This window comes from Hermetia illucens, chromosome 6 (assembly GCF_905115235.1).
Source record: "Hermetia illucens chromosome 6, iHerIll2.2.curated.20191125, whole genome shotgun sequence".
Lineage (NCBI taxonomy): Eukaryota > Metazoa > Arthropoda > Insecta > Diptera > Stratiomyidae > Hermetia > Hermetia illucens.
This window is the reverse complement of record NC_051854.1, coordinates 45831852-45846140: the sequence shown is the minus strand read 5'-3', so window position 1 is coordinate 45846140 and position 14289 is coordinate 45831852. Positions and strand designations below refer to the sequence as shown.

General features: G+C 44.4%; 1 protein-coding gene across 1 annotated transcript; it reads right to left on the bottom strand.

Annotated features, from left to right (window-relative positions):
• Positions 1–4314: 4314 nt before the first annotated feature.
• On the bottom strand, positions 4315–14049 carry LOC119659855 (SCY1-like protein 2). The gene is made up of 7 exons (XM_038068160.1): positions 13856–14049; positions 13134–13766; positions 6871–7076; positions 6067–6739; positions 5783–6002; positions 5589–5720; positions 4315–5522 (listed from the first exon to the last, which is right to left on the bottom strand). Exons 1-7 carry the CDS (start codon positions 13971–13973, stop codon positions 5045–5047), a joined length of 2460 nt encoding a protein of 819 aa, XP_037924088.1. The 5' UTR covers positions 13974–14049; the 3' UTR covers positions 4315–5044.
• Positions 14050–14289: the final 240 nt, after the last annotated feature.

Here is a 14289-nt window from a genome sequence, read left to right as displayed (position 1 = left end):
ATTAATAAATGTCAATTTTGATTTGAAATAGATGTTTTCTTGTCACGCTTTTTTAATTGAAGTATTTAAATCGGGGGTTTGAGAATCTTAATTGCAAAAATCTCTCTCTCTCTCTCTCTGCGTTTCTGAACTCTCTATATTTAACTAATAGCGATAAAACATTATCATAAAGACGGCCACAAACATACTTGGCCCCAGCCGCAAAAAGAGTTGAAACGGCTGGTTTGACGATGATTGTAAGCTACCAATGGAACGGAAGAATGCTGCATACCGAGTAATGCTGTATTCTCAATGGACCCGAGCACGCGCTGAGACTTATCACGAACTCCGTCGAGCGGACAAGCGACTTCACAGACGGAAAAAGCAACCCTGGGAGAACCAACAGGTCTGTGAACTCGAAAAGTACAGGGAGCAACCGCACCAGGCGCGGAAGTTTTACCAACAAGTCAGAAGGATGAATCCTTACCCACATCGATGTTCATCCTGCCGAGACAAAGAGGGAAATCTGATTTCCAACAGTTGAGTACTTTGATGAACTACTGAACAACCAGAACATCGGCGAGTTGGAGGTCCCGCCAACTGAAGACGACGGACAAATACTGTCACCAAGTATAGAAGAAACAGTCCGGCTTAAAAATCATAAGTCGCCAGGAGCCGATGGAATTACAACCGAATTGGTTAAATATGGACCAATTACACCAAGTGGTTCATCAACTTGTGCTCAAGGTGTGGGACAGCGAATCAATGCCTGACAATTGGCAACGAGGCATAATCTGTCTCATACATAAAAAGGGAGATATCACACATTATAGAGGTATCACGTTGCTGAGTACCATCTATAAGATATTCTCCACTATCTTGCTAGGCCGGATAGCCCCATACGCCCAGAACATCATTGGCCCATACCAAAGAGGCTTCACTCCAGGCAAATCAGCAACAGATCAGATTTTCTCTCTGCGGCAGGCGATGGAAAAACTGTTGGAATATGGACAACAGTTGCACCATCTGTTCATCGACTTTAAAGCCGCCTATGATAACATAGCCAGGGTAAAACTGTACACGGCCATGAGAGAATTCGGTATCCCGACGAAATTAATAAGACTGACTAGGCTGACCCTGACCAATGTGCGAGGCCAGATAAAAGCAGCAGGATCACTCTCAACACCATTCGACATCAACAATGGTCTACGACAAGGGGATGCCCTGTCGTGCGTCCTCTTTAACCTGGCCCTCGAGAAAGTGATCCGCGATACTGAGGTAAATGCGAGGGGTACGATCCTGTTTAAATCCACCCAACTACTGACCTACGCTGACGATATCGACATCGTGGGAAGAACGATCCGAGACGTACAAACTGCCTTCATCTAGATCGAGCAGGCGGCCCAAGATCTTGGGCTGCACATCAATGAAGGCAAGACAAAGTACAGAGTGCGGCAGCATAACTTCCTTTTTTAAAATGCGCGCCACTCAGTTAGTTGATGTCATAGCGGAGCGCTAGTGGTCTCGTTCAAGAGGGGATACTGTAAAGTTTTGTCCCGACACGGTTCAGTCGCCATCATGCGTTGGAATAGTGAGGAGCGTGCCTTTGCCGTTGAGGTTTACTTTTCAAGCGAATGTTCGGTTATTGCAACACAGCGTGCATTTCGGAATCGCTTTAATTTAGCCCCGTTGTCTCCCGTCCCAGACCGCAAATCAATTGTTACATGGGTCACTACATTCAGACAAACTGCAAGTGCGACAAAAGGAAGAACTGGAGTCCCTCGGCCCGTTAGCAGTGAGAGCGTCAATGTTGCGATCGCCGCGGCGTTCTGCGCGCAAACACGCATCTGCCCTTGGACTATCCGATCGTTCTGTGAGAAGAATTCTTCGTGATGATCTTCATTTTCATCCCTATAAGATGGCGATAGTGCAGGAACTTTCAGAACGTGACTTCAATTCTCGGATGAACGTGTGAGCTTCTTCTTGATGTCGTTCCCGAGGGTGCTATTGTTTTTTTTAGCGATGAAGCCCATTTTCATTTGTGTGCGTCGCTTAACAAACAAAACATGCGCTACTGGGCTGACACCAACCATCGAGAGCATTCACCCAAAGTCACAGTGTGGTGTGCAATTTCCTCAGCTGGAATTATTGGTCCCTGGTTTTTTGAGGAAAATGAGGTTACAGTAACAGTGAATTCCGACCGGTATGTAAACATGCTACAGAATTTTTTTTTCCTACGGCTAGAAAATTTGGATTTGGGGGACACTTGGTTCCAACAAGACGGTGCAACAGCACACACTTCAAGAGCATCGATGGCTGTTTTGAGGGAACACTTTCCAGAGCGCCTTATCTCAATTAGAGGCGATTTGGAATGGCCGGCACGCTCTCCCGATCTGTCCCCTTGTGATTTTTTTCTATGGGGTTTTTTGAAATCCCGTGTTTATGTGAACCGTCCAAGAACCCTACAAGATTTGAAGACCAACATCCAAGAAGAAATTGCCAACATAACACCTGCTATGCTAACAAGAGTCATGACAAACGCCAGAAATCGGTTTACGTAATGTATGGAGAATGGGGGACGTCACCTAACAGATTTGATCTTCAAAACAATGTAAATAAAAACTTTAGACATTATAAAAAATAAATAAATATTTTCCGATGCATACAATAGTTTTTATTGAGTTTTGAAAAAAGGAAGTTATGCTGCCGCACCCTGTATATGGTGGCAACGTCAGCACCAAAAACCAACCAACCAACAACATCTAACCGCACTGTTCAAACAGGAAGAATAAAGATAGGAGAATACAATTTTGAGACCGTTTATAATTTCTCTTATCTAGGGTCGAAAATCACAAACGATAACAGCTACGATGATGAAATCCGCGCACGGTTGTTGTCAACCAACAGAATCTATTTCAGCTTGCAAAAACTGTTCCGCTCAAAACGTCTCACCATAGGCTTAAAGCTCTTAATGTACAAGACAATGATCTTGCCAGTTCTCATGGATTCCTCGGAGACTTAGGTTTTTAGCAAGAAGAATTGCGAACTCTTGACCGCGTTCAAGAGACGAATCCTCCGAAGAATTTTTGGTCCCCTATATGAGGATGGACGATTCGGTAGCCTACATAACGACGAGATGGAACGATGGCGTAGGTCAGGACGCCAGACAGCTTTTAGGAATATCGAATTGGTGGACCTCGGCGCAAAACCGGGTTGTCTGGAGTTCCTTGTTAAGGCAGGCCTAGACTGGATACCGGTTGTACTTGACTTTTGTACCCTTAGCGAGTTCTTCTTTGCGGGCAAGATAACCAAGAACCAGGGCTGGTCGCGAAGCATTATTCGCATAAAGTCCTTCGTAGAAACAACGGCAAATCTGAGTTGCCTTTGACAGCAAAAATGGTGCAATACTATCTACGGCCCAGCCACTTTGTTAGGTAGGAATTCTCTGCATCTTCAGAGATACCTGGATTAATATTTATCATCGTTCCATTCTTCTGTAACCAAGAAACAGAACTTATTGCTTGTCGACCCTGAGAGATTGAATTTATTACATGGCGATCCTGCCAGATCGAATTTATTACATATCAAAGCTGATCTCGAGCAAATTGTTTAAAAATAGAATGATCGCCTCATGGAACACGGTCTCGAATCTAAGTAAAAGCAGAATTTTTGGCGACCAATCTAAATGAAACAGGCACTATCACTCAGTGGCAGGTTCCTACCTAGAACTGAGCAATTTAAATATATCGGATGAATGCTATCAACCAATGGTGAACTCCGTTATTATAATAAATTGCTTCACGCATTAGCGCAACCTAGATGAAGTGGCGTTCTTTGTGAACGAACGTCTCAAATTCAAAATCTTGCGCATAATCATCCGCCATCCCGGCCTTTATGGCTCTGAGTGCTGGCCGACTCTGCAAGATAATGAGGGGAGCCTCGCGGCAATGAAGGCGCTGTGATCATGCTCCAATCGTACACAAATTGCGAGAGAGGCGGCTATGCCAACAAGAATTCACTTGATCTATCGAAGTCTATGGGAGACGACCAAAAGGCCGGCCGAAACAACGAAGACAGAGCAAAAAAGCGCAACCGATCGAGGCGAGCCAACCCCGCCTCTGAATAAGACAAAGTTTGAAAAAGAAGATCCCTCAGCGAAGTTGAAACTTTCAGTTTGAGATAAAAAGTCAATAATGTACACTTTTCTTTCTATTCGTCATTTTTTTAAAGAGCGGAGTTAAACCATTACCACATCAACCAATGAGACCTTACCGTATGGCGTTATTGTTAGTCTGAAAGTAATTGATGACAATTAAATCGTACACTTGTAAAATATTATATATTTCAACCAATGTAAGGTTAGTACACAAGTAAGTACACGATATTCTATATCGAATGGAATGGTTACACAGTGATTCGTATCACTAGCCAAACAAATACTGAGAATATTTGGAAATGATACATTATATTTATTATTGCATATTAGAATGGAGCTATCTAAAATATTCAGTCGAAATTATGTCCTAATCTTATTTATCCTTAAGCCGAATTTTTATTATTTGAAAAAAGCTTTCGCTTCATTGTAGACTAATGTCCATTTAATAATAATTGCAAGAGCAAACAGAAAACAAGATGTTACAGCCCAAATGACTCTTAAATGCAATGTAAGGCATTTGACCGTCTTTCATAAAGTTCGCACAGAAATGGCTATAGAACTTTAAGAAAATACAATTGAAATGATGCTTTATATTACAATTTCCAATTAATTTTATTAACCAAATATCAAATCTCAAAAGATTTCCATTCAATTTTCAGCCCTTCTTTGGGGTGCTCAACTTAAGAAGGAGTTGAACATCGACGAGATAGGGAATGAATGCTTTGTAACTTGATATGGTTCCATCCCTATACTTACGAGATTATATATGTCCACTGATAAGAAAATTCCAAGCAATAATCTCTTACAAAATCTACTCCACTCGGTCCTATACTTCTAGAAAATGTCCTTATACGAACTATCTAAATCAACGATAAGATTTTATAAACAGTTTCTAATCAAAATTTTAATTTAATTTAAAAAGTCTAAAATATCTTGCTGTGACAGCAAATTTATATGATTTCCGGTATGCTCAGCCTTCGGATTTTGTGGCTGCAGTAGGGGAGTATTTATCACATTTGTGTCCTTTTTCATTTGATTCATTGGGACGCCCGGTTTGCGAGAACCCAGTAGTGGATCAAGTAGGCTTAATGAGCTCATTCCGTTGTTATTGTTGTTCGCATTGTTCATGATGAATGCTGCATTATTTAATGACGATGTGTTTGATGATGCCCAGGGATTCGGAGTTTGCATATTCGACATGAAGGAATTATTAAATTGTGGTCCAGTTGGCTTTGGAAGGAGATTTGCATTTGATGGAGGCGATATCATGTTATTGTTACGATTTGCCAATTGCATGTCTGCTGGGAAATTTGATGCGGGGTTTGATCTCATTTGGTTTATATTCGATTGGAATAGATCAGGCATCGGTTTTGGTTTTTGTGTTTGTCTGGAAAGAGTTCGTACCATACGAATGAAGCCAATATTAAGTCGTTTCTGAAGTGCTAATACTTACGGTTTTGCTTCCACTTTGGCCACCGGAGCTGGTGTTGGTTTGGGAGTTGGTATTTCCGACAAGGGTTTAGCTGACGCGCTATTCGACACTTTGAAGATGTCCTCTGCGGTGTTTTGCGTTATGCTTTCAATACTTTGAAGAAAAAACCTCTTTTAAATTTCAAATTCTACAAGAGGTATTCCTAAAGCTCTTACCTAACGTCACGATTTATCGTACTAAGCTGTTCCAGCTTTTTGCGATGTTCTGATTCAACACGGTTCACCATTTCTTTCACTAAATTAATGATTGTGTTGAATTGAGTTACATTCAGACCATTGTCAATGCACAGGGGCATTAGAAACGGAATAATCTTAGTCGCCATCACTTCTTTTGTGATCCCTAATTTACTGTTTGTCATCGTGATTTTATATATTCCTTAAAAATAGATGACAATCTCATGAAATCTTTTCAATTATTTGCAACTTGTGATGGCTCTTACCGATTATCGCCATAAGAACGGCTGGCTCTCGACTATCAATTTGCGACAGAAACGGAATAATTTCATCCAACACCAGCCACTTATCGAAATTATCCAGCATTTTCCCGATACAGATAAGTGCATTCACTTTCACCGAAATAGTTGGACTGTTCAGGCAAAGCTTCTTTATTCGAGGCAACAGAGCGTTTTTCGTCGCGTGATAATCAAGCATCGACGAAAATGTCGGCAGAATGCCTAAGCATAGCTCTTGCATCTGCGGTACATTGCTTTCTAGTGCGCGATAAAGCATGGGCAGAACATTTGACTTGATATCTTCAGTGGGAGTGAGTTTGAGAAGTAAATCCATTTTCTTCATAAAAATTAGTAGAATTTGGATTGGGTCTTGTATTTTCATCACAGGTTTTAGACTAGGTAGAATTTGTTCAACGAAATCGTCTTTGTTGCAATTTTCGGCTATCAGAAGGACGTTTGGTAGGACAAATGGTACCATGGCAGGGTTAATAAATTCCTGAATTAGGCACGGTATAATGTGCTGCAGATTGATCCTATGCGGGAATGTTGGTATGATTTGTGTCAAACTTTTGTAGAAAACAGATTTCTGTAGATTGTCCCATTGGTAGATCGAGGCCAAATCATTAAGCGTTTTAACACCAACATCTTCGAAATACGCGATCTGTGGTCATAAATTCAAGGATCAAAGTCGGTAGTTACAAATTTTCTAAAATAGATATTAAATCGGCTGCACGGGTACTAAAATCAGCCGAGGTCCTACTGTTCTTCAAGAATCAAATTGTGTTCAATTACCTTTGGAAGCTGATGCAATTTTGATCGATTTGCTGAGTCGATCAGGAGAAGTCCACGGACAAAATCCAATAGGCCTTTGGGAATACAATGCAAACTTGGATACTTGCCGTCCTTCAGCTCGTAGGCGAATCTTCTAAATGAATTGTAGTCTTTTCCGAATAATTTGATCGGTTTTCCTTCTGAGAAAATGGCATATATCAAAACACCTGCAAAAAACAGTGGATTTCCTTAGATAACTCTTGAGTTCAAGGAAACAATGTAAAAATATTATATAAAGAGAAAAATTACATTTAAAAGAATGGATGATGAACGAATGAGAGAATTAAGATGATTTTATTTTAGAGATAGATTTCTGAGTCCGTCACCCACTTGAAGATTGGAAAGAAACTGTCTTCCAAGTATTGATACACAAACCCTTTTTAGGCACAGCATTTATTTCTTTTTTACCAAAAATGGTTGCCAATAATTTCATGCAGTACAAAACCAGTTCATCGAGCGCTGCCTCCGCGACAGCAGCTACCCGCTACTCACTTTTATTCATTCATGAACATGATGTGCAGGGCTTGATGAAAAGTTGTCTTTTATTCCGGAATTTGAAACAAAAACTGTTGTTGAAATTCCCCTTATCACGGGAACTATAGCATTATTATTGATATTGAGAGCTGTAAAGCAATACGACCAAACTTGACTTGAATTTTTCAGCGCTGGACCGCAGACCACCGACAATCAGTCTTACTCGCGTCGCCCCTTATGGGTTGCAGCAAATTCTTATTGGAATGTCCAATCCACGTTGTAAAAGGAATTACTACAGGACGTGCCATCCAACTCCTCCAGCGGTGAAGCTCCATCTTCTTTGCAACGAGAAGGACCCGAAAGTAATGGTGCTGACGAATCCCATCCCACCTTCCGCAGAAAAAAAAAATGTGATGGCCGTCGTCCACAACTCCATTGCAAAACACACAATCCGGACATCGTGCCTTTCCAATCTTGTGCAGGTAAGGCTGAAAACCTCCATGTCTACTTAAGAACTGAGTAAGGAAATAGTCAGTCTCACCATGCTTCCGATTCAGCCAAGCACCTAAGTTGCCAATGAGCCGCGCAGTCTATCTGCCTCTAGTTTTGTTTTGCCAAGAGAGTTGTCACTCGTCTAGAGTCGCCGTTCTTCACGAGCAACCGCGTCCCTTGACTCTTCTTCCTTGCGATTGTATATGGCTTGACGATCCTTAAGAAGAAGGGCAACAGGAATCACTTCCGTGGTCACCATCACCATCGGTCCAGAGACAGTGCGGTACGCAGGCGCCACCCACCTAGCTCCCCGTCCCTGTACTTGCGCGAGACGCTTACGATATACCTCCTTGCCAAGAGCACCAGCCCATACCTCTGCGCCGTAGAGCAGAACAGACTGCGTTGAACTCATCAGGAGACGTCGCCTGCTAGACTTAGACCCCCAATATTTACCATTAGTCTACTTAATGCCGAAACTACCGCTGTAACCTTGTACGTTGATGCTTTGATTTGCTCAAAAAAGCTCATGTATGAGTTAAGAATCAGTCCAAAGTGCTTTCCCGCTGGTTTTGACTCTATTATCGACTCGCCGAGCGATATAGGACGCAGAGTTCGGAATTCTCTTCTTAGTCAGGATAACAACTTCGGTTCTTTCCGGTGCAAGGTTGAAACCATGAGCAGTCATCCATCCGCTTACCCGTCGCATCAATATGCCAAGTCTGTTTTGCACCTGTTCGGCAGTGCGTCCAGCAACAAGCGCCGCGACATCATCTGCATAACCGACCGGGCGCGACCCATCTGGTAGCGTTCCAGAGGTTCGGCCCTAGGATGGATCCCTGCACTACCCCCGACGTGACCTCCATCCTCCTCTGATCCTCTAGCGTTTCATAAAGCAAGGAGCGGTTACTCAGATAGTCCCTCAATATCCGTAAGAGGTAATTCAACTCGTGGAAATTATTGTCTAGAGACTTCTTAGACTTCTTTAGACTGTCTTTCCATCTTACGGAGTTAAATGCTTTTCTGACATCAAGCATTACGAGCCCGGTGGCTATGCGCCTCCCCTCGTCGAACGGCATCCACGACTTGCATGACAGCATCAACTGCCGCGGGCATAAGTCTCCGGCAGCGCGTATGGCTTCAACAGGTCTACTTCTGATGAGCTTTTCGAAAACTTCTCTAGCAGTGTCAAGCATACAAAGTGGGCGGTATGAAGACGGCAACTCAGGGTCGCCTTTCCCTTTGCTGATCAGCGCAAGTCTCGCCACCTTCCAATGAGAAGGGAAATGCCTTTTTTCAGGCAAGCGTTGAATGTGCCGAGCACTAGGTGTGGCCGATGTTGGAATACCAGTTTGTGTACCTCTACTGGAATACCAGTTTGTATACCTCTACTATAATACCATTGGGTCCTGGCGCCTTCTTGCCTGCCTGTTCCAACTCTTTTATAGAGAAAAGTGGACAGTCTTTGGCGCTCTCCGCGTCGACGTCATCAACCCGTATGGAGTGTGTAGGGAATAGTGCCCTTACAATGCGGTCCATCTGCTCGGCCTTAAGTGAACAGGGTTTCCGCGCTTTGTTTTTGTTTATTGCGCTACGGAGTCACCTTTTGGCTGATTTGTACTCCTTCACTATGGTACGAGCTTCCTCCCGGTCGTTTAGGCATTGTGTTACGCGGCGGAGCCTGTGACACTCCTTCCGGAGCTCTACGATTTCCACCGTCCACCAATACATACAAGGTTTGCCACGATTCGATGCCCTTTTGGGCATGGAGGTTCCGCAGGCCGTCGTTATCAGGTTCATAACTGAATTTACGACAGTGTCAGCTGCAACGCCACCACCCCCAGGAGTACCCTCCAGCACGGCCCCACCTGTTCCAAGAGCTTAGACAAATCTCCCGGTATTCACCTTTACAACGTTCCATGCACAGAAAGAACGCCGGGGTGGCGCGCACCGAAAGTTTGTGTCCACCACATCGAAGGCAATGTATTTATGGTTGCTTGGCGAGAAGTCTTCCAGAACTCGCCACTCGTCCACTGGCAACCCCAATGACTCCGACGCGAAAGGTACGTTTATAATGCTTTCCTTGCAGCCTGGACGCCGGAACGTTGCGGTGGATCCGATGTTTAAAGCTACCAGTCCTGTTCTCGTCGCCGTTTCGAGAAATCGTTAAAGGGCCCTGTCATTGAAGTCACCCCCGACCAGGATTCGCCCATCGGTGCCCAAGATAGCGTCCTCCAAAAGCATCAAGCCTGAGTCGAAAGTCCGACATCGACTCATTCGGGGTAAGATAGACACTGAAACACGTTATCCTTAAACACCGAATCCAGACAAAGCCGCCCCTCAGCCTTGGGCAAGAACCCTAATGAGGGTGCTGTCCTGAATCCAGATGGCAGCGGTACCTGATATGTCAGGGTGCCATGAAACTGGTCCTTATTTCGATATTGCTCAGCTTTGCTCTCCACAGTGAACTGCGCTAGTAACTCGTGAGCGGTTGCACTCCGGGTCATATTGATTTGTAGGATGCGAATCATGTTGACTGCGTCCTAGCTCTTTCCAGTTCTGCTCTGAAGACTGAATACCGCACCGAGCACGCAACGTTCTCATCAGACGCGTACCGGCCCCTGCATAGCACGCAGCTTTCTTTTTCGTTGCAGGTGTTCGCTTTATGGCATGCCTGACCACATTTGCGGGATTTTGCCCTTCTATCAGGTCCCCAACAGATTGCAGGCGTGTGCCCATAATCCAAACATCTGTAACCTTTAGTTGGGGTGGCCCGGACTCGGTATTCTACACACTATCCAATCAGTTCTGATTTCCCCGCTGTTATTTGCTTATTGCTACGCAACTTCCACCACAGCGAGTTTTTCGCCGCAAGATTTCGCAGAGGTGATACCAATCCCAATATTCACGTTTGTTGACCTTTTCTATCTCACTTTTTTCTGTGAAGCAGTCAAGATCTCAGATTTCCAAAGAATACGTGGGTTCCAGACTAGAAACCAAAGCTTTCTCTCCCAGAAACTCCTTGATTGCTTCACAGAACGTAACTTTATTTATTGTCCTCGGGCCTAGTTCGACTAGGACTCCACCACCCTTCGTTTTACGAATGGAAGGCAATTCTGCTCCGCTATCTTCGGGTTTGATTTTGTAACGGATTTCACTGAGGACTTAAAATTTGTGCCTTCCGTCGGCTTAATAAGCAGAACTCGCGGTCTAGTTCTCCTTTGTCCCTCCACCTTTTGGTGCTCCGTCTTTCGTGCCCGCCTTAATTTTAAGCAAAGGTTTTTCTGATAACGCTGCGCGTCGTTGTCTCTTGTCTCTCTTTGCCTTCTTCTTTTCAGCCCTCTGAGTGAAGTCTCTTTCAAATGCCCTTACTTCCTTTCGTTTTACTCCAGTTCGCTCTGCAATGGGCTGTCTGCGAACCGTTTGGCGCTCGGAGGGTTCCCATTGTGAAGTGCGATTGTTTCTGCTTTCCGCGGGTTTTCTTTTACTCACCATGTCCGCATATAATATGAAATTCTGTTCAGAAGCTCCTTCAGCTCTATTAGTCCGTTTTTCACCCCTTTGCTGATGTTTTCCTGGAGGAACGTCCAGATCGCATGCGCTCCACAACTGCAGCACATTTTTTAATAAGCCTTTCCCCTTTAGCTTTCGCTAGAGCTGTCGACTGTGCCCCCACTCGGTTTATATTCGACACGGCAACTATAGCACTGCGTGGTACTGTCTGAGTTCCCGTCTCCGTTGCAGGCGCCGCATCACTTTGTGGATCTTCTTCTCTATTCTATAGCGCATCCCAATGTCTCGTCGAATATTCCAGTCTTTGCTGCGTCCTTGGCTGGGCACTGGGGCGAGCGACGCATTTTCGCGTTGCGTATTAACGCAGCCAACTCACTCTCCATTTTCACTATTTCCTCATTCATTTTGTTTGTGTTCACCATTTAAGTTTTTACCAGCGCATCGTGTGCAAGGCAGCGGGTCACAATAGTCAGGGACGAATATACCCTCGGAAAAAAAGCGCCTACCCCGGTTCCCTGAGGCCTGACCTGAACTAGTCATAGCTGATCCCGGAACTCACGGACGAATCAGCGCTGGTTCGGGACAACGCAGTCTACTAATACCGGTTCAATGCACACTGCCCGACCAGGGTTCCGAAGGGGCTGGCTCCTGATACACGTAACAACTACCACTTTGGCAGAACTAGACTTACATCGTCCCATCGGCGACGACAAGGAGTTGTCGACGGCTCCGCGGACTTCCAGTGTGTGCCGGCGTTTATCGGTCATTAGCATTTCGTTTTTCACCGGGAAACTTTCTCGACGCTACTACCTAAGACGCAGGATCATACCAGCTAAGGGCTTAGAACTACTTGCTCGGGCACCTCGGTATCGTAAGCGACCCGTTAAGGATCGTTGACGACCCATGGTCTTTTCTTAGTTTTTTGAAACCATCGCTGACCGAATCTTTCTAGAGCGTTCACAGTTGAGTGCGTTCGTCACGCAAATTAGTAGCCCCGCCACCGAATGAAGACAAGGTTTGCCCTACAGATATAGAAGGGAGGAGAAACTGTGCAAGCTTCTCGGAAAGTCTTGTAGATCGGAAGCATATTGTTGGAAACTTGCAAACTTTATGTGGGTGTGATTGACGCGCTATGCCCTACGTAAGGGTTTATGGCTATAATATAGCTTCTTTGTTGGCAATAACCATCAACCTTGGAGACTTTTCATGGACGCCTGACAACAGAGAGAATACCTCCAATGAAAGAATTCAGGTGACAAAGCGAAAACTTCATCATTTGTCACTAATCTGGAGACCATGGAAGGCTGCAATTATCTCTCCTTTTTTGAATAAGAATTATTACCAAGGAATCAGCAATCAAGACTGGTTTTGAATGAATACGAACTACACCTTTGGAACCAACTGCCTCAATAACAATTCAAAATCACCTAACCCGCCGCCATGACGGGCGTCTAATTGAGTTCTATTCTTGCAGAATTCATAGCAAAATTGCCCCAAAACAAAGTTTACAGAGTGTTGTACGATCTTGATACCTTGCACCAATCTGTTATCACTGTCATACTGTTATCAGAGAATCAGATAAAAACCTCCACTCTGAGTCACTGCCATGGTATTTATCTAATGCCATATCAAACGAGCCGTTAAGAACTTAATGCCTTAAATCCAGCACGGCGTGCCACACCATTTACGCCACACGCCAACCGTGGAATTAAAATGTTCTGAAATTCTGCCAACGATCGCACACTTACCGAATGCAAATTTGTCCGATGCTGGGGTGTTCTCCGACGTCAATGCTATCTCCGGCGCTGAGTACTCCAGGTAGGGTTGCGTGAGGGCGTGCATGGTCGAGTTGTACTCCAGGTACCGCCAAGAGTAGATGCCGTACTCGTTCGGCTTGCCCACAATGGAGAAGTCGAAACCGAAGATCTTCCAGCTGCCTTGCTTGTTGATGATTATCGACTCTGGACATAGGTTCCGATGCACCAGCTTCATGTCTGAGTGTAGGAAGCGCAGGCCTTCTGCGATTTGGAGAAGTCCCTTCTTGATCTCGACTTCATGCAGTTCAAAATCTTTCAGTTTCTTCGGTCGAGACCCACTATTAGTGCTCGAGCTCCCGCAGCTTAGGACATTCGCCAGACTGAACACCACCGGCTCGGCCGCAAATGCCAAACTCTCACGACTTTCCTCCAACGGATGCTGGACTGTCAGGACGTGTGGGTGTCGGATCTTCGTCAGTTGTTGCACGCCCCGTTTCAGAATGTCGCACATTGTGTCGCGGTCGTCCTTTGACCATCGTTCCAGTTGTTTCTTTTCGAATACAAACACCGATACTTCCTGATTTGTTGTTTTCTTGTATCCCTTGTAGATTTTCCATTGCAGACCTGCAGGTTTTCCCAGAGACGGAAACATCCGTCCAAGGGCGAGAGAAGGGGATTTAGTAACATATTGCGTTTTGATGTTGGGGAGTCACCTATGCCTGCACTGCCAACATCCTCGACAACTTCATATTCGCGGGTGACGGGATTTCCAGGCAGAACACTTGACACCGTACTGCTTACAGATGAGTACAACTTATTGATCACATCCATCACGAAAACACAGTCATGAACGAAACTTCAAATCGTCAGAAAATCATCAACGGACTTCTTCCTCTTCCAATTGGGAGTGGTGTATTAAGCGTGTAGATGATGAGTGGTAGGGTGGTGGGTTCTGAAGGCTAGTTCTTAAAAATATAATTTTAACGAATTTTTGAGGATTTGGTATTGATTTCTCAATGAATGAGGGTGAAATCAAAATTATTGCATGAAAAGTAATTATTAGTCTGATGGAATAATTTAGCAAGAATAATAGTCAGATGGACACAAATGCTTAGTTAAAATTTCATATTTTTGCAATAAATGGATA

What these genes read in the sequence shown, in the direction of transcription:
- LOC119659855 (XM_038068160.1), bottom strand. Translation starts at nt 13,973, where the DNA reads ATGGATGTGATCAATAAGTTGTACTCATCTGTAAGCAGTACGGTGTCA. An exon ending in CGTTCTTATGGCGATAATCG is followed by an intron (nt 6,003 to 6,066) that starts GTAAGAGCCATC and finishes TCTATTTTTAAG; the next exon opens with GAATATATAAAATCACGATG. An exon ending in ACGATAAATCGTGACGTTAG is followed by an intron (nt 5,721 to 5,782) that starts GTAAGAGCTTTA and finishes TTTTCTTCAAAG; the next exon opens with TATTGAAAGCATAACGCAAA.